At 37.3% G+C, this 21,375-nt stretch overlaps 1 protein-coding gene across 1 annotated transcript in view; it reads right to left on the reverse strand.

The window, feature by feature from the left end:
• The window catches only part of KLHL29 (kelch like family member 29), a 423,334-nt gene that overhangs the window by 57,715 nt on the left and 344,244 nt on the right, over nt 1–21,375 (reverse strand). Inside the window, exons 7-8 of the mRNA XM_088135579.1 lie at nt 8,220–8,419; nt 4,363–4,622 (exon numbers count right to left, since the gene is read on the reverse strand). Coding sequence (XP_087991705.1) covers nt 4,363–4,622; nt 8,220–8,419 — 460 coding nt within the window. The remainder of the gene's footprint in view (nt 1–4,362; nt 4,623–8,219; nt 8,420–21,375) is intronic.

A 21,375-nucleotide genomic window follows, 5' to 3' on the forward strand; every position in this document is an offset into this window, starting at 1 on the left:
AACTCTGTGGGTATTCCTTGGACATAATAACCTATGATTGGTTGAATTTGGCAGAATGTAAGTACTGAAATAAATAAATGAACATTTGCACAGCTAAGGTTAGTGGGCCAACTGTGTACAATCCTAGAGACATCGGATTTGTTCATAATGATGTATGCATTAGTTATGTGTTTGGACTATTTTAATGTGTTAATAATCAGCTTGCCTTTGAAAAATATTTAGAAACTTCAGCATGTTGCAGCCAAAAAACAAAACAAACAAACAAACAAAAACAAACAAACAAAAAAACCTGGCCAGGGCCATAGGGGGCATGTGACCCCTTGTTACAGACCCAGCCTGTACAGTTTTTGTACACAATTCAAAGTTCTACTTCTGACACATAAGCTTCTGTATATCTGAGGGCCAAGCTATTTTCTCATCTGAATCTGCTCAGGTTTTAGGATCTCTGGGTGAGGGTATCCTAGTCTCTGTCAGATCATTATGGGGGGTACACAATGACAATCAGACAGCATCTCCTCAGAGGTTGCTTGCAGGCTCTGAAATTCCCTGCAAAAGGAGATCAGATGAGCATTATTTCTGTTGTCCTCTTATCAGGAGGCAAATGAATGGTTGTTCAGACAAACTTTGGGAATTGAGGTGACTTTGTGGAAATCACTTAAGCTGGCACATGCTAGTACTACTGATATGCTTGTATCTGATTATTTTTACATGATGATTTTTAATATTTTAATTAAAAATGTGTTATTTTACATGTGGGTTATTCTTAGCCATTTTCAGGGGTAATTTTGGTGTCAATCCCATTTGAAAGGGCTGTTCTGACCACTGAATCTAATCCCTTGCTGAATGCCAAAATCCAAATTAATGGATTTTGACAGGTGGTTGTCTAGCCACTGCTTGCACATTTCTAGTGAAAATGAGCCCATCACCTCCCTGGGAAATTGGTCCCATTGTCAACTGCTCCTACAGTCAGGAAGGTTTCTCTCCCCTGCCCCCAAAACACTGAATTGGAATCTGCTCTCCAGTAACTTAATCTGTTATTCTGTGTCCTGCACTCTGTGATAATAAGGAAGAAGTTTTAATCTTCTGTTTGACATCCTTCAAGTATTTCAAGAAGATTGTCATACAACCACCCCACTATCTTTTAGCCCACCAAAGCTAAATATAGCCAGCTCCTTCAATTTCTTTTTATAGGACTTAGTGTCTAGTCAGTGTAAAATCTTACATTATATTCCCTGCCCATAGGAAGTGTCATCTATACATCTACAGCTATTTTTAACACGTGCACATTTTCAAGGCTATTGAGGTTGACTTTATATACCACCCCAGTGTAATTTTCTCCTGAGTTCCAGAACCTAAAGATGCCATTATGAAATTTTAAAGGCAGGATTTTCATGGAAGCATTCTAAGAAAGAACAACTTCTATGTTAGAAAATAGCATCTATGTGACTAGAAAGCCTATAATATAGGATAGAGAGACATGAGAGAGAAAACAAGTTATAGCAGTCATCTTGAAAGCTGATTTATCTATACCACATGAAAGCAACTAGTTACCAATATTTGAATGATAATTTAACTGCAAAACATATCCACAGAAACATACACAAAAAATTAAAATAATGAGAAACTCTTGGGAAAAACAAGAATACCATAATAGACTGAGAAGGCACTTTTGGAGAAGGATGATGAGAAGAAAACACAGGCCAGGGTTAAAAAAAATGTCTCAATAGCATGAAAGGGAGAGCAGGAAAAGCAATGGCAAAGGGAAAAAATGAAACCACCTCTTACAACTTAAGTGTACGAATTTTAACCGAAGCGAAAGAAAGCAGCGGTCCCCAAAGAATCACCTTTTCTGAGCCATAGCTTTTGGCCTCAGTGTCCTGCTATCCCAAAAGAAGGCTTCGATTCAGAAGAATGCTACTGATGCCACTACTGAATGGTCCACTGAGCAAAATAAATAAACCAATCAAGTTACAAACCATGATTTCTTGTCGACAAGCAGCAGCAAGCAATAGTTAATGGAATCCAAGGATGAACAAAAACTTCATCCCAGGTTATAAACTTCCTCTTCTGCTGATATATTCTTTCCTCAGAGCCAGAAATACAGCTTTGACAGCATTTTACATTCAATTCCTCAGCTTATTACAGCATGTAAAGCAAGAGTCTTAGGTTACAGCAAGTCCTGCTTTCTTTTATACAAACCACCTTCAAACTATGTGTTTTTAAGGTGGTTAATAAAGCTGAGATTTAGTATCAGTTGTTTAGTGGAAACGAAAGCAAGAACTAAACTTCTCTGGGCCATGCAGAAGGAGACAGAAGTACAGAAGGTTGAGTTTTATTTCATATTACTACTGAGGCAGAAGAACACTAGTAGTTCAGTAGCACGGGGCCCTTTCTGTGAATATTGTTGACAGTCAACAAGCCCTATAGCTTAGTAAAACTGCAGGACTAACCATGTGCTGAAGTCTTGCCTCGTGCAGGCCACTCTTCATTCTAGGTCCACCCTGTTTCCATTTTTGCCCAGCTTTCTGACATGCTGCCCTTTGCATTTAGTGTAATTTAATGTCTTTCCGTGTTCTTTCAGCAGCACAAGAGCCTCTGAAATGTGTCAGCCCCATTTCAGCTTGCCAGTGAGTTGAAGAATACTTCCCATGTACTGCCCACATTATTCTAGGGCCCAGAACATTTTGAATGATGGGATGATCTTGTTAGTCTTCTGGGTGTGGCTAACTAATATTTATTTTAATTAGCCTCCATTTCATAAGATTTTGCTGATTTCCATTCTAAGAAAGTTTGGGAGGCTATAAACACCAGTTTTGGTTGCAATCGATACATAGTGTCTACAGTATAGGCACCATTTTATCAAATTCTGGAGTAAAAAGAAGGTTAAGAGATATTGGGCAAAACTTGTATGATAGTTCAGAAAACAAAACACAGATAATTTCTTACTCCCCACCCTCTCCTCAGTTAAATCTTATTTAACACTGAGATAAATCCAAGCGTATAAATATCCCACAATATCTTTGGAATAATTTCATAGTTATTCTAGATTCCCTACTATTCTGGACTCTATTAAATTAGCATACAAAATGAATCAACTTCCTTTCCTCATCTGAGAGCTTAACTTACAATATTTGTATTGCTGTACTTCTGAAAGAGATAAGCAGAAACTAAGCCCCATCGGGAGGGCTGACTTTTATTGCAAGCTCACTCTGTAAGAAGAAGGTGTGCTTCTGATATCCTAAAATAGCCTTGTGCATGTTAAATAGGCATTTAATTCTGAAACTGTCCTATAAAATGTATTTAAAACGGAATGACAAATTGTTCATGTGAGTGAAATAAGAATGATTGAACATTGTAACCTATAAGGTGAAGCTAGAGAATAAGATATTTGCTTAGTTTCATTGTAATTCCAAAATTCTATGATTCTATTTCATCGTAGATCTTCTAAGTGTTAATATAGGCTAAATTCTAAAAAGCATAATGTTGCCCTGATGAAATGCTACAAAACCACAGGGAATACAAACCGGTTATGTACATGGAACATGCCACAGAGGCATCCTATAAATGTCAGACACAATAAGAATATCACCTCAGTCACAATTTCATTGAGCTGAACTGATAGGAGACGCAAATGAGGAGACTTCTTGATCACTGAGTCAATTCTTATACCTTAGATCGATAATGAGTGAAGTTAGTTCACTATAAATCTTAATCAGCTAAGACAACTGGCAAATTTACGTGCTGCTCTCGTAATTCTTCTAGCCCAAGGACACCATTTTACTATTAGTGCTCTCAGAACCAGGGTATAATTTATAACCCTTTATCTGAGTTTTTATCTCAGTTAAGGTCAACTGCATAGCAGAGTAACTATCCGGAGAAGGTTGCCCCAATAAATATTTACTGACATCTGCACAGCCAGCACAGATATAGCGTAGCTTCTCTCAGTATACCATGTTTATAAGCCAGTTATGTTATCAGCATGCAATGCTCAGTACTTTACTGATGAATCTCGGTGTTTTTTTTTTTTTCTTTGCTGAACAGGCATCACTTGCTTTTTAAAAAACCCTGCATTCCATTTTGGGAGCTGTACCTCACCCAATACTAATCCTTCAAGGACTATCTTGGCCCATGCTATTTTTTATGTGATACTTGCAACAAATGTGAGCCTTTTAATCAGACCCAGCAATCAGATGGTGAAATTGAATCACTTTTTGCTTATTTTTTGTACTTTTCTTTAATCTCACCTGCATCCTTTTAGCTGGGGGTAGATTTGAAAAGGCACCAACTAGCATTTGATTTAAAAGTGCTTTATTGAGAAATAAAAGAAAGACAAGAGTCTCAGAAACCCCTCTATATCCTTACCTGTGCTCTGACAGAGGGATCTTTTTTAATCCACTTTATCACCGTTTCATAAACCAATTCTTCCGTTTTTGTGTTTAGGCTGTCATTCGACATATAGGAAATGACATCATCCTTTGAGATATTAAGAATCTCCTCTTGATTTGCCACCTCTGGGAAAATCTGCAGGGCGTAGGCCTTCGCCATGTTATATAGTTCGCTGCATTGCATTGCTTCAGCCATGGCTAATATTCCTAAGCAATTGCTAGCAGTCAACTGTTTTTCTAAAAAGAACATAAGAAACAAAAGGTATAGGAGGGGAAAAAAGAAGGAAAAAATTCAGGCCTTCCATTTTCTTGACCAATATTACTACATGCCACAGCTCACAAGTGTGTACCGTGACGATGTCTTTCACTCATTGTAGACATAGCCTGTCTGTCATTTCTTGGTTTTGATTGTCATATATGGCCATCAGAAATCTCAAAGGGGAATTGGAGATGAAGGATTTTGCCTCAAGTATTGAAAGCACATTAAGATAACCACAGGCTCTATCAAATGTGCATAATAAGGGTAATAAAGTAATATAAATACAAAATGAGCCAAGCATGTCTTAAATATTAAGGTTATTGAGAGGGGTCGTAAACAGCTAGGAGTAGGGGTGATGTTAAGGGCTGTGTAGATGTAGCAGTTCCATGAAGGCACTGAGCGGTACAGAAGCTAGCACAAGATACAGAATTCAACTTCTTGAAAATCTTAATTTCATTTTTTTAAAGAACAATTCTTAAACATTTATTACTATGATAGTACCAGAAATCAGAGAAGTTGGCACAGTAGAGACTACTACTTCCTCCACCTACCCACCCCACACTGCAGCTGTGACTTTTCATTTGTTTCACAATTAAAACTCAAGGATTTGGGATTAAACAATTCTTGGAGTTAATTGCATAAATAATAGTAAATCCTCAGAAAAAGATTTCAGGGTATACCTTCCTCCAGGAACCTTAAGAGTGTCATCTCAGAGGAAAAAAATCTGAAAGTAAAGATACTCCAAAGGGAAGAGAAAACAATCTGAATCTGAATCCTATACTCATCATGCTAAAGACCTATCTTTTACTGGGGGAAAAAAATTATCCTGTTTGGGAAAAAAATCTCTTATGAGAAAGGCAGATTTGTCATGGAAAATCACAGATATCTATTTTTACAACAAGGACCTATCTTTATGTATTTCCCTGGGTCAATTAGAATTCACCAATCATGCAGCTGAGTTAGGTCTTCCCATAATTGAAGGTAGAATTTGCCCTTGGCACTTTTTGGTAGGAGACTAACCAAGTGTACCCGAGGGGGTTAAGTGACAGATGGTTGTAACTATCTTCTCCAGAAAGTTTGGCCCTTTCTAAAAGGGAAAACAATTGGCAAAGTTGTCTAAGGATATGATAAGATATATGGGTCCAGTTGACCACAGCAACAAAATCTGAATAAATGAGCAATTGTGTTTTTGTATAATGTATCAGGGCATTGGTGACTTTGAGGTTTTGAGCTGGCCTCTGCTTGCCATTCGCTTCTAATGTTCATGCTGTCATACCAGCAAAATAAGTTCCATTTATAAAGTGCTTTTTCCTGTACATAGCACTGGCAAAGATTTTTGGGATGGAAATTCAGGCATAATATTTAAAAAGTAACTTGCTAGCCTTCATGTTTGCTAATAATTTTTTAAGTGTTAAAGAAATTATTTTGAAATCTGTATCACTCTTACAATAATTAGACTCAGTTCTCTTGATCAATTCTTTCTAACTATCAAAGGATCAGGTAGAGCTTCCAATTTTTTAAGCACTGGCTTTAGAACAATATAAAATCTTCTCCTTAGTTTGTTTTTCTGATTCTTTAACCTGTCTGCTTACTAGTGATTATGCTTTATATCAGCACAGTTAACTCTGATTAATGATAGTCAAGAAGTAGCTTTTAAGAACATCCCATCACCCAGGATTTAAAATTAGGAAGTCATTTGAAACAGAACTGCTTTAGTCTTCACAGCAGCTAACGTTAGTGCCAATATAATGCTTCATCATGTTCAGACAGGTGGAAGAAATTTTTATACATGTTGATAGGCTGAGACTTCATCACTCAGTGGCAGTCTGTTAACCATGGTTAGAATGTCTGAAAAACCATGTCTTTACTAACCCAAAGATGTGCAAGATAAAGGGAGGTTCACTCATAGTGCTAAATCAGAATTTGGACATGGCTTAACATCATGAATTAATCCAGCTCTAATGATTTGTTAAGCACGGTTTATGACATATTGCATCATGCAAATGCAGCCAACTGTGTTTTATTAGCACATCTTGATAAAAAAACATGGCTTAGCATGATGCTCAAACTTAAGATTTCTCAGTCTGAATGGCTGACAAGCAGAGGGAATTGCAGCTGTGCTAGTCCACAGGCAAGCAATATAATTTAATAATTCTTTTTCCTTCATCACCAATGAGGACAGTACAATTATAAATTCTGCTGCGTGCCACGATTCCTCTTCAGATCATGTTCTTTCTCATCCAGGCCAAACCTCGAGGTGCTGTCTTCAGCTGTACTAATATTGCAAGTTTTCATGGGAAAGTGCTCTATTTAGAAATCATATTATTACATTTCCCCCTATGTATTTGTTTTATTTCCGAAATAATAATAAAAAACACATTAAAAATCACCCACAAGATAGCAAGGAAGAGAGAATATTCTCTTCAATGTTTAGGTTACTTAAAGCCATCTAGGGGGGAATGGAAGAGGAGAGGCCAGTTGAATACAAATTCAAAAAGAAAATTAATCCCTGAGCCAATTTGTCTCTGTGACACAGTGAGAAGAACTAACTAGTTTTTCCATTGGTGGCTCTCAGAAGCACACTGGAAATAGTGCTTTAAAGTGATACAATGCTTATGATAAAATGAAAAATGAGTCCAGCTAAAATGCTTTTCTCTAAACTTTTCATAGAGCAAATACTCTACTACCTGTCTTTGCAACTCAATCCAGCAAGGGCTATAAATCAAAACAAGCAATTATATTTTATGAATCCTCCAAATGAGAATGCCAGCCTTTAGTTCCTCATATATAATGAAACTTACAGCCAAGTCTCCCAACTGCATAACCATAACACAGTTCACTGAATTCAAATATTAAGTATTGGAAAAGGAAAGCTTCACATTGATTTAGTGGAAATAAATATATTGTGTTATAATAGCTGAATCTTTAGAGATAATGTGCACAGATATATTTGTGGGCTATTATAAAAGCTATAAAATCTATTAAAACATGTTGGAACACAGTTATTAAATCTGCACTAGGGCGGCAAATGCTACGGGATATCCGTCTTTAAATGATATGAACAAAATTTGGACCAAACCAATGCCTTGAGCCCCATTTGGACATTAGTGAACCCAGAATGCTCACCTCGTGAGCCCTCCAGATGAGTCTTTCTGCATCCGGGGTTGTTATAATGACGTTGGTGGGGAAGGGATGGAAAATGATTACATTGCATGGATTTTCTAGAACCTGAGACATTATCTTGTAGTATTGAAGCCCACAAAATGGAGAGCCTTTGACGAAACCTTAGGGCTGCATAACAGCAAGGTGTCGGATTCTATTTTGCTTGTAATAGTGTCACCAAAAGTTCAGGCGGGTGGGATGAGAAATCCAGATTTCAGAGTGGTTTTAATTTCAGAGCTATTCTGAATTAAGATAAAAAAATCAGCCAAACATATGAACAATTCCTTCTCTGTTCCATTTGAAGCCATGTCTAAGGCCAGTTCTGGGACCCTATGCCCATTTGATAGCTACAGAGGGTAGAATTCCCAGAGGAGCTGAAAAGCAGGACAGAGGGAAACCACATCAATACTTACCTAGAAAAGAGACACAGACTTTGCAGAATGTATGAAACTGGAATTTGCTGGCAGCCTCAAGAAGAGTCTTGGCGTTGGCAGAATCTATTACTAAGGAACCTGTATAAACAAATTCCAGCAGCAGTTCCAGGACATCCGCTGTGAGATTTGATAATTCCAACTCCAGCTTCTCGCTGCTTCTGTTACTGTCCCGGGGTGACCTAGCAACGGCAGACAACGAAATTCTTACAGGACATTACCTTTCCCCCAATGGTTGTCACTTACTGAGGCCTAGAAAATCATATTATAAATTCACTGACAGAGACTCTTCTTGTTTTTGTTTAAGAATAAAAAAAAAATACTGTATCTTAAAGAACAGATGAACTTAAAAAGATTTTATTACTGGATCTGAAAGAGAAAAATCTGCACACTCAAAAAAATCAGTTTATTGCTACTCTGCATATTCATGCAAAAAAAATGGCAAACCAACAAAATGAACAGAAATTAAGAACAAAATCAGCCAACATTAATGAAAATATGGAATAGGATTAACTTTCAAAGGGAAGCAATACATTTTTATGTTTGCAGTTTGCATCTCTTCATCACTGAATCACAAAACCAAGCAGGAGAAAAATAAACCCCGCTTTGTAAATGAACACCTTATCTCTTTTTGTTCCCAGGAACTTCATCCTTCATAAAATACATGGAATTAAATCTCCAAATAAAAAGTAATAGCAAAATGGAGCTTAACAATTCTTAGCTTTGTATTCTCAAGGCTGCAGACAATTTGAACATAATCTGTACGTTTTGTATTGACACATTTGTGGACCCTAAAAATATATTGTTCCCTTTAAGGCGCTTAAAAAAAAAAATAGAGGAAGGAAGGAGACCCCTCATGGTATTGCTTTGAAAACTAAATACAAGACGAGATAGACAGACAAAATGGTTAGAGCAAAGGAGGGACGGGGGTGGAACAACGACCAGCTCTGCCACAGCAAGCCAGCAGCCATCCTCTCGGAGTCTCATGACTGTGGCCTACCGCTTTTCCTGCGTAAAGTGCTAAACAATTGGGTGATCAAAATAGCGCCTGCATTTGAAGTGTGCATTAGTGCTTGTGAACTTATCAGACAAAAAATAGATACACGGGGAGGGTGGGGGGGGTGCTGGGGGAAGGGCCCAGTTCCTAACGGCTGGCACATGGATATAGCTGCAAAGTGCTAAAGTTGGGTTATACCTGAAAGACAAAATAAAACAAAAAGCATTTGGTAATATCAAGAAAAGGGGAGGAAAGTCTGTTAGCATAGGAAAGCAAATGCCTTTTAAATCGTTAGAGCCATCAGCACCTTCTCACAGAAGCCTTAATTGCTTTTAATGTGGGTACAAGTCCGGTTACTCTGCCATTGAAACCTGTGTCGGAATTAACACCAACATTTATATCTCAAGCGTCCTGGCAAACTTCGAAACCAATCAGTGGCCTCAGGCAGCTTTAAAAGGAAATGTGGTACTTAACAACTTAACAAGCGCCTCCAATGTTGAGGTCTATCTTGCCAAGCAATCTCTACCAGCTTGCCTCCTCAGACAGGACAAGATAATAAAGCCTACGGAAATCGGAATCCTCTATCACAAACATCTCCTTTCCCAGTTTCAACTCCCAGCCCTTTTGCCTCTGCCTCTCTTGATTGAAACAAGAATTACATTATTTGTACCCAAAAGTACACATACAACTCCTATCAGCATATACACATGCATGTTCACACACAACCTTTCCACTCTGTTACTGACATTTTTTTGACTAAGTGTATGGCAGTCTTCCCACCTTGGCACCCTCCAGATATGTTGGATTTCAGCTCCTATAAAGCCATCCTGACCAACGAGAATTATGGATGTCCAGCTCATCTGGACAGTGCCAGATTGAGGAAGACTCAGGTACAGCTGTTTTATTATGCCACTGACCCTGTAGAAAGCTAGTCGTATAAACGAATTCATGTCACTTGTTTGATAAAGCTTAGCAAACACAAAAAGTCTTTGAAAGTAAACTTTATATACATTTTGCTTGGAGAGCTATGTCATACTTTATGAACCGAATGATAAGCATACAGTATTTATATCATTCTAGCCACAGAGTAGAAAGGGTTTCTCTTTAGGCCAGAGGTGCACAGGCTAAAGCTATAGGGTGGCTTCCCCCAAAGCCTTGGATGCACCCCTGCCAAATGTTGCTACCACATTTTAGTTTTTAACAAATCAGGAAAGGAAAAGCATTAAATACAGAGTAAATTATCATATTATCCAAACTTAAATTTTTAATTACACTAAATTTATTAACTTTTTTCCTGGCCCTGCCTATTTTTTGGAGCACCACTTTTAGTATGCCATACAAATTTATGGGCAGCTCTCAGTCCTCCAAAGATTACACATTCCTATAATTCCTGTTTAAGGCAACTCTGCTCTGACTCTAGTAAAAGCTTCATTATATCAGTTTGAGAATGTAGTGTCAAAATACACTCAGTAGTTTTGGCATCTTTACAAATACGGTTGCATTCTGCCTGGGTAAAAACTTGCACATTTTCCTATGAAATACTGTTGGTTCTATAGGGGTTGCAGAAAATAAAATAGAGAATTCTATACCTGGGCACTGCACATAGTTCACAACTGGCTTAAATTACTCAATTACCTTGTTGCTTCAGTTTGCAGGACAGTCTCGTTCATCTCCCTATGTGCCTTTTTCTCACTAGTACCATGTAGTAATTGGAGAGTGTGTACTTGCTCATTCCATCATCCACTGAGTCTATGTTGATGAAAATAGCAACAAGTACAACAGCTAGTAGTTAAATCTGTTAACAAGGCAGCATTTTTTCCACTTGCTTAACAGGGAAATCATAGAAGGGAAAAACTCACTATTTGCAAAAGCCATAGAAAGTGCAAGATAGAACATGAATTTGGGTGAGGGTATCTCTATTCATGCTCTTGCCACAAGATGTCAACATTTATATATGTCCAGTGTATTAATGTAGTTCTGCAAGTGATTAACCATACTCGGTTCTCCCTGGAGACGACAGGGAGATAAATGCATCCAGAAACCTGTTAATAGCTTTAACCACTATTAGAATTTTTTTTTTAAAACCAATATTTGAGACAACTCCACCTTGTTATTTCTCTTTGGAATAATTCCGCGATGATCTCTTCTCTTCATAATATACCAAGCAATAAATGGCTGTTCCAATTGATTAAGCACCAAAACAAAGCTAAGGTGTTTAATCAATCACAAACGCTTCTCATGGAGAGCATAATACCCAGCAGAGATTATTGATCTTACATGACTTGCCAGAAATGGAAAAGAAAATTATATCCTTTTCTTCTTCTGGTGACAGCTTGATATTGGCAAGATGAGGTAACTGAGCTGCTGTGTGGCACACAGATCATGGGATACTGCTTGGATCTGAATGACAAGAAAGGGCTTGACCCAATCAACAAAACAAATTACATTAAAACAAATACATTAAAAAAGCAAACACACAGAGAGCAAATATGGCTTCCATGAAGATGGACAGCCTTGAACAAAGTTAAACAAGAAGGTAGATAGATTTCTATCATGGCTCCTATGAGATAAGCAAAAGGACATCAACACATCCAAGAATTTGAATGAGCAGATTAACTTCTACGACTGGATAAACAGCATCTCCCAATTCCACTAAAAGCCATTTGGTAAACAGCAAGAAGCAGGGACTGATTAGTTGGCATCAACTGATGCTTCCTCTCCCAGGCCGAGGCAAGATCCCAGCTTTCCCAAGGCTACTCACATCACTTTGGAAACAAAGGCAAAAGAACTCATAAGGGTTCCCCTCTGCTGCCCACTGCCCAAGGAGCTGCCTCACTCTGCTTAATGGAAGGACCTATCCTGAAAGTAAAAACGATGGTGAAGTAAATACAATGGGGGCATTGAAGTGCAGGACTTTATCGGGCCCCCAACTACCTCAGATAGGCGTGAGACCTTGCTGGATGGCCCAGGAAGCTCCGAATCCCCTCTTCAGGTGCACTGAGGTGAACATACAAGTTTGCAAGATCAGTATTGCATTTAACTGTTGTAGGAGATTCCAACTATGCCCTAACTCCACTCTAGTGCACATAATGTGTAGCAATCCATGGAATCTTTTTCACTAGTTAACACGCTGGGTGTAAGACTATGTTTTTCCTAACATTCAAAACATTACCTGCTCTTCCTAGCTACAGTTTTTGGAGCAATTAAGCCAGCTTTTGCTCAAATATGTTCTCTCTCACATACTTATCGCACACCAGCCTGTGGTAGGAATAGAGGTGACATTTCTTATTGTTTAAGAGGGCTTCTATCCATATAAAACAAGAACGTACAATACATTTCAGGCTGAAGTCTGCCCTTGAGGAGCATGCCAAGACCCACGCTGCCCAGAGTAGGAAGCGGCCAAGGCAGGATAAAATCGTATAAAATCGTAAGCCAGGGAGGAAAACAAAAACACCAAGGACTCCACAAATTAAATACAGTTAATATAATGGCTCCCCATGTTATTTAATGATGTTCTCATTCTGCCAAATTAACAATTCCAGTTTGGCAACAAATGCTGGTAGGCAAGGGACTAGGGTTAGGGTTACAGCTGTATCACCTTTGAAGATGGTTACTCTCCGTGGTTGTCTGAGGCTGCAGCAGGAAAACACTGCTGAAACAATCAAAGGCTGCAGTTGCTGAGAACAACCACATTTAAAGAAGGGACAGCTGCATTAGGAATTAAGAACTGCTATGGAGAGGAGTAGATTGGGTTGTTCACTGTCAAATTTAGGGCAAAAAGGGGGATATAAATTGCAAAACCAATACAAGAGAAAGGAATTAGTTTAGCCTAACACTTTCAGGAAGTGCATGGGATACTACACCTGAACTACTATAACTAATACAAAGTGTCTGTCAAAATGTGCATCGGTACAATTTTATGTATCACCGGAGGTCGGCTGAAATATATTTTAGAAATTGGCAAATACTTAAATTGTATGGCTGATTGGGTTTTTTTTCTCTTCACCCTGAGAGTTTAAATAGAATGATGTCATTTATTGGCCCAGTAATCACTGCTCACATTATAAAGGTCAAACATTTCACACTGTGGCAGGAAATCAATAACTTCCCCCAACAATTCATGGGGGAGTTTTTTTTTTGCTTCCAAAGAATAATGTCTAATAATAAACTATTTTTGTCTTTGCTTTTTCAGCCTGGCATTGGAGAATGGCTGCGCTGAAAAGTTGGTCAGGCCTGATAAAGAAATGCATTAACATTAGGAAGTCAATTAGAACGGTACTCAAGGTATATCAGGGGCTAAACAATTTGCTTAAATTAGTATAAAACAAAGGAGGAAGTGAGCTTTTTAGCAGCTAACATATGAGGTTCATCAGTGAATTATTCCAGAACTAGGAGGCATGGAGCCTATAAGGCAGTGTTGTCCAAACTTGGCCACTTTAAGATGAGTGGACTTCAACTCCTAGAATTCCCTAGCCAGCTTGGCTGGCTGGAGAATTCTGGGAGTTCAACTCCACTCATCTTAAAGTGGCCAAGTTTGCACAACACTGCTATAAGGACTATGCCAGCAAGAAACAGGTAAGGGACGCTACTTTGTATTCCACTGTAGAACAAACTTTTAACTATATAAAAATAACAGGGTCAAATATATATATATATATATATATATATATATATATATATATATATATATGTCATATCCCCTATCCATTAGAGTTATATTTTTCCCTAGAATTATGGAATAGGTATATGACCCTGGGATAAGGTGCAGGAGCTCTCAAGGGTTGCACACATAGCCATATCCATGTCTCTGTACCCTCACAAGCACTATTTTGCCTTTGAATCCAAATGCTGCATAGCCCTAGTACCCACTTAGTTAAATGTAAATACTGACAGAATCAAAAACAGAAGCAGCATATCCAAAATAATTTTGTTGGGTAATCATGGGGTGTGTAGTGAACCTAATCTATGAAATTAAAAAAAAAAAGTTACTTTTTAATTTTTTTTACTAGCTGATGTGAAGATGAAAGGAGAAAATGTAAGGATCTAACAAAGCAGGTTTCCAAATAATACTTTTTAAAATGCTACAGGCATATGTTCTTCCTCATCCTTTAGAAACCACTATAAAGTGGTCAAGTTATACACACATGGGTACATGCACTGACATTCTCACCAAGGTATTTCACTGAAATTGTTTTCTTAAGGTGTAATTTTATGGCTTTATAGTGTAAAGTTCCCTTAAAGTCGAAGCTGCTTCAGAAATTTTGAAGTTTATGGACAGGATCTATACGCAGTCTATGTTTCCCCCTCCATCCTCCCCCACACAGCTAAGCTACATAGATCTCATTACACCTGCTAACCATATTTATTTTGGATGATTAACCATCTGATTGTCTTTTGAAGGCTGGCAATATTCTTTTTTCAAATTCACATTACATATGGAAAGCTATCTATACATATTATAGACAGCTGTCTGCTCTCTAGTTACTCGCTTGAGTTACATTAACAAGTCAAAACAAACTCAGGTTGTTCAAAAATGAAGCCATCTGCCAGAAGTAGTGGTGTGACTACAGTAACGTGAAATCTGTAGCTAAGAACAATTGTTTCAGCTTTTTTTTTTTAAATCTGTAGAAGATAGCAGCATTCCCTACAGAGGTAATTTCAAAATCCTAATTAAAACTATTGTGGCTGACAACTTCTTTTGATTGAAAGTTCCATGAGCTTTTGTCTGTCTTGGAAATTCTTAGCGGCAGTCCCGTTACCTGATGAAATCTGTTTACAGTGGGTGACAACGCTATTTTAAATACTCCAAACCTGTTTTATTTCAAGCGGGTAAACCAGCCAGCTCTAATTAGCATTAAGCACTGGACAATATTAATTTTAAGAGGGCTGAAATAGAAAAAACTCTTCTGGAATTGGTTTCATTGGTCTGGTGTTTACATCAGACAAGCTATATTCACAATTTTAAAAAGAAAGACTTTAAAAAGTAACAGTAAACAACCTGACCTAAAGACAATAATTCCAATTCTAGGCCTCAGGATTCGGGTTCGAACACTGCCATAAGCCTTTGCTGTTTAACTATAGTTCAGTGTTGTCCAAACTTGGCCACTTTAAGATGAGTGGACTTCAACTCCCAGAATTCCCCAGCCAGCCATGCTGGCTGGGGGATTCTGGGAGTTGAAGTCCACTCATCTTAAAGTGGCCAAGTTTGGACAACACTGAACTATAGTAAACGACGGTGGCTAAGTTCGTTCAACATGCTAAGTCAGAACTAGGCAAAGATATAACGATTAAGTGCATTGTGAAAGCCCAGCCAATCTCTTTTGAGTACCAAAAGATTCTAAATTGTGTACTGTTGTGGAAAAGGAAAAGTAAAGCCTCTGTCATTAAAAAAAGTAACCATACTTTCTCACACACAATTTAGTATCCACAGAGCAATTCACTTCTCATGTTTTCTGCTTTGGGGCTGCCAAAGAGCCCACCTGTTCACAATTGACAAAAATGTCTCTGCTCAACTGCTGGTGGAAATAAATCCCATAATGTAGGATTACAGAAGTGTTTTTGGATGTCCACCAGCTATTGAGATATTCGGTTTTTAGCACAAAAATCACTATCCAACCCTTGACAGCATTCTCTGTTATTTCCAAGTCAAAGGCCTCTGCATAAGACTCCCGCTTATCCCATGGCTTTGGCTGTGAGTGCCATTAACAGACTACAGGCACCATTTTGTTCCCAAAATATGTTGATGATTGTTGTGATATACCTGGATTACCTAATTTAAATTCTAAACCAGAATAATCTATGATGTTCTGATATCACTGGTGAAGCCTTACATATTTGAGTTTCCTACGTATATAAAAGAAGAAAAAGCCTATGAATCTCTAGCTCAACCAGTATAATAGGTAAATGGAAATAAACTGATGATCTTCTCTGCAAGTTACCCTTGGCTTGTATCAAAAACAGGAAGCCCAAGACTTGATGGAGATATTAAAGGCAGATGAACCCTTTTTGAAAAAAAGTTGTAAAATGACTTGTGTGGGAAAATCCAAAGGCCTGGAAATCTGCAGTTCCTCAGAAGTCTTATAGGCTAATAGTTAATGCAGTCATATTAGAACAATTTTGTTGAAGTCTACCACAATGAAGCTGAATAACTTTCTAGAGATGGGGAAACACTGAAATTTAAATCACTTGCAGGCATAGAAGAACAAAATGAACTTGAACTTCCACATTCTCTGATTGGCTATCCTCAAGAATATTAGTTTACATTGCCCTGGAAAAACAGAGACATATGGTCCATCTGCAAGTCAGTCCCTCCCTTCCGTTTACAAATAGTTTTCTATACAGACAAAATATCTCTATTTCCCTATACGCTCATTGTACTCATATAAAGGGAGAAATATCACATTCAAAGCAATTAGCTTTCAGAACACAATTATATACACTATACTGTATAGATAAAATACAGTGAAGTGGTGGTTAGACAGCCAACATAATCAGGCGAATAAATGAGGTCTCCTCTATAGCAGTATCATTTAATTTGAATGCCATAAAGCAGAAATACCCCATTTATAGTGAGTATTTTACAGCCGCTGTGTAATAACAGAAAATTATATATATAATAACATTTAATATTAACTTTAAAACTATATATATATATATATATATATATATATATATATATGAGGATATAATGTAGAGTTTATAGCTTAAAGTCTGTCTGTCTGTCTGTCTGTCTGTCTATCTATCTATCTATCTAGTTTTAAAGTTAATATTAAATGTTATATTTATTCAATTACATGTTATAGTAGAAGAAAACCTGCCTTTTCAGTATTTATGATTATTTTATAATAGTTTCAGGAACTTTTCTTGTAAATTTTACATATCTTTTTGGTTATTTTCTGTCCTGCCAATGGATGTATTTACCACCTCAGGATACGAGGATTTGCCGGATCTATTTCATCTTACTGGAAGGATGAATCTTTTGGCCTATGTTTACATTTGCTCAGTTATGAGAAAATATATTTCATTGGTGCAAATCCATGTATCCGATATTCTGCATCAATCCATTACTCACCATGCTCACTGTCACTCAGTGAAGCCAAATCTGGCTTGATGAGAAATGCTATGAGACAAACTTAGGCAAGCTTAATGCTACAGCTGCTGAACAAATATGCTGAACTGCAGATCTGCTACTCTGCTGAAAGTTTGTGGGGTGGGGGAAAAAGTCTTAAAAGCAGAGTTTAAATAAGAGGGAGGGGAATGAGCCTGTTCTCCTTGGAACAGAATGTTCCTCTTTCTTAGAAAACTTATTGAGTAAGCTTCCTCAGGATCTATTTCTAGAGGAACAAAGACAATGGACCAAAGAATAATTGTTGGCCCAAATACACACGAAAACATTACCAGAGGCCAGCTTGTCTACTATACTACATAATGGCTCAGTTGGCTACTGAATTACATAAAAATTATACAACTAAAATGCTCCCAAGGGCCTAAGGACAGCTAAGGACAGAATACAAAATACAGCAGGAAAGAGCAGAGTTGCCATTCTAGACACAAAGTGTTTTCTCTGGCCTGATCTCTTTTAATCATATTTACCATATAATACTAAAAGAAAGTTAGCAACATAGTTGTTGCTATACAGTACAATTAATTTTCATTCAAAAGTATCAAAGTATTTCTTGGTTTAATATATGCAAAACTCCAGACACTGCAGCGTAGTTAACTATTTGTTCAGTTCAGGCTGAATTTTATAAACATTTAATCATTCTTATATGTTGAGTCAGTTCCATATGAAATAAGAATTCATCAAGTGTCTAATTTACTGAGATCAAACAACTCTCAGATATTTTTATTTGGTTCCTCCTGCCAGACAGAATGGTTGAACAAGCCGGAAAATCAGCATCTTGTTTAATGATTTTGGATTTGTTCTTCAATTAAAATTTTATGTGAGATCTTAATTCATATATTGTTGATGTTGTTAATTCATGTTGCTCTTCATGACCTGATAGATATTATTTCACAGGAGTGCCTGTTAGTAACTGTTTTTTTGAGTTCTTGTGAACTCATGTTTATGTCTTCAGTGAAATCATCTAACTACTTTGTCTTCTGTTGGGCTTTTTTTGATTGGTGTTGATTTTTCCAAGCATCAGGGTCCTCTCCAGTGATTCTTATTTTTACATTAGGTGGCTCAAATATTTAAACTTTAGCTTCATCATTAGTGCTGTCAATCAGCAGTTTAGTTTTATTTCATCTAGTACTGAATGGTTTGTTCTTGTTGTGGTCCAAGGTATTCGCAAGAATTTTCTTCAACGTTCATTCATCCTTTCCAATGGTCCAGTTTCCCTAACCTTCTGCTACAACTGGTATTCACCAGTTGGGGGAGATGGGCAGCATACAAATTTAATAAATAGATAGATAAATAAATAGGTAAACCATACTCATTTTTTAACAGTATACCTCTGCACTTTAATATTTTATCTAGGTCTGCTGTGGTCCTTCTTCTAAGTAGCAGGCATTTCTTTAGCTCATGGCTATAGTCACTGTCTCTAGGAGTTTTTGATCCTGGGAAGAAGGTATCTGTTATTACAATATCTTCTTCTCTGCTTCTCTGGAATTGATATAACCTTACTTTTTTGTTACTGTTGTTTAATATTGACCAGCAGACTGGGTTTTGTACTCTTTCAACAAGAAAGTCTTCCTCATTTCCGTTCATTTAAGTGAAAGCATCGGTGTACCTGTGGTTTTGATGTTTCTGCCATGAATTCTAATTTCTATTTTTCTAATCCCTCATTTTTATGATTTATGTTGCATATATATATTAAATAAATAAAGCAGTATATCTCTTGGCATACTTGCTTTACCATTTTACTTCATTTTGTACTGTAATTGTTGCTTCCTGGTATACAAATTTTCTAATAGGCAAGTGATGTGGCCCAGTACACCGAGTTTTTAAGGGCTATCCATAGCATATTGCTGTCTATACAGTCAAAAGCCATTATATAATCAATAAAGCAGAAATAGGTGCCTCTCTTGCTTTTTTCATTATCCAACAGATGTTAGATCTCAAGTGCCTCTGCCTCTTCTGAATCTGAAGAACATTCTCTACAGAGTTCTGATTCCATGTATTGTTGAAATCAAGATTGCAAAATCTTGAGCATTACCCTACCAACATGTGAGATAAGCGCAACTGCTCAGTAATTTGAGTATTGTTTAGCACTGCCTTTTTAACACATTGGAACATGAATTGATCTTTTCTCCATAAATGCTTGCAAGCCACAAGTAGCGTTTTAACTGCAGCACCTTGCAAGCTTTTAAACAGTGGTATATTCACACAAACCACTAATTAAATGTAACTTCTACATGTCTTGGTGACAGACCACATGGTGGAATGTAGAAGAGCCTAATATGAATCAATGACCAGATAAATATGCAAGATGGTGTAAATCAGCATAAAATAATCCAAAAGCTAAATCACAAAATAAATGTTTTTCACATAGACAGTTTAAAAGAATTAGGGAAGCTGCCTTGCACCAATTACAGGACAGAAATGTATTTTTCTTCTCTAATGGTACAAGTCACTCACTAAATTTGGCCACTTTTATGTATACCTTTGGGTCTGAATTGGCAGATCCATGTTAACACTGGGAGGACTACAAAACTGGAATGGTGAAAGAGTGTTGTATATCCTTACAGAATATACAGCTTATAATGATATGTTTAACTGATTTAATCTTTCCAGAGCTCTCTTACAATATGAAATTTTCCTATATTTCCAAAACAGGTCCAACGTGAGTAAGACATTGCTTCTTCTCAGTGTGAAGGCTCTTCTGCACTTAGGGATTGTTATAATTGATAAATCATCAGCTGGCTTCAGGGAACAATTCATTATATCCAGATTAAAATAACTTGAAACCAGTGACACATCCAGTTGGTGATCCATATCACTTATGCTTTAATACTCACTCTGGTGTTCTCTGACATTAGCGGCCCTGGAGAAAAACTATATTTGGAGCTTAGCCTCCAAAAAGCAACTGTACAAATCTTGATGGAATTCTGTCACTATAAGGGAACAAAACCTAAGGAGTTAAGTTCGGTGTTAACCAAAAATGTTAAAATGTAATCCAGATTCTCATTTCTGCTCAAAAGTCCAACTTAGATTAAAAAAAAAATGTTGGGAATTCAGTTAAGAACTGAAAGATTGCCTTTAAGAGTTTTGATTGAATTAATTCCAGAAGGTGCAAATTGGCTATGGCCCAAGTTGAAAAATATGTAACATTTGCCTCAAGAAGCTTTAAAAATAAGATGCGCACAATTAGAGCAAAAAATCTTCAGTAAATACAGTAACACTGTGTTGGATGCTTTGGGCTATGAATTGGGCATGTTCTTTGCAGGACCCAGTAAAGTGGAAAATAACTTTGTTCTGTTCAGTCTTGACTATTAATGGACCAACAATGTTTTAAAGGTGTTTTGGCAAAGATCAAGACTTTCCTTTTCTATAATCAGTCTGAGTCTCAGACTGTCATATCATCCACATAAAGTAAAACTGCTAGATGTTTGCCTGCTATCGCATGTGAAAGTCCTGGCAGCTATGTTGACTATGTTGTCCAAAGCTTGGAATGCAAGTATTCCCTACAGAGAGAATGATTTCCCTTTGATTTTTATCCAGGTCCCCAAACAGCCAGGACCAGAAGGGAGTGAGACATAAGTAAATATATGGTTAGGTCATGAAATCACCTTGCACACCACTGTGCTGTTACTATCTAGCCACAGTAAAAGCAAGCATAGTCATTAGTCTGACATTGCTTGGACAAGATTTGCAATTCTGTTTTGGCTGAATGAAAACCCTAGGAGTAAACAGTAAACCTCCAAAGGAAGCTGAGTGATAAGAATTCTGCAAATATAGTTTTAATACTCATGAAATAGATGTCTAATCAAGTTGAGATGAAATTAATTTCGGGAATAGTCCTCTTGATTTTGATATGCCAGATTCTGCTTGTTCAACAGGTTAACATGATCCCCTCTGGGTCTTGCAGAGCAAATATCTTGTATAAATCTGACAAATCTAGTTAATTGTTGCCAGGAAGGTCAACCAATGAAAAAGCTATTATATTCCATTAACTTTTTTAAGGGGCTAGATGCTTAATA

Source organism: Python bivittatus, unplaced genomic scaffold (assembly GCF_059951505.1).
Source record: "Python bivittatus isolate LINGU-HERP-01145 unplaced genomic scaffold, Pbiv_v1 ctg000020_np1212, whole genome shotgun sequence".
Classification (NCBI taxonomy): Eukaryota; Metazoa; Chordata; class Lepidosauria; order Squamata; family Pythonidae; genus Python; species Python bivittatus.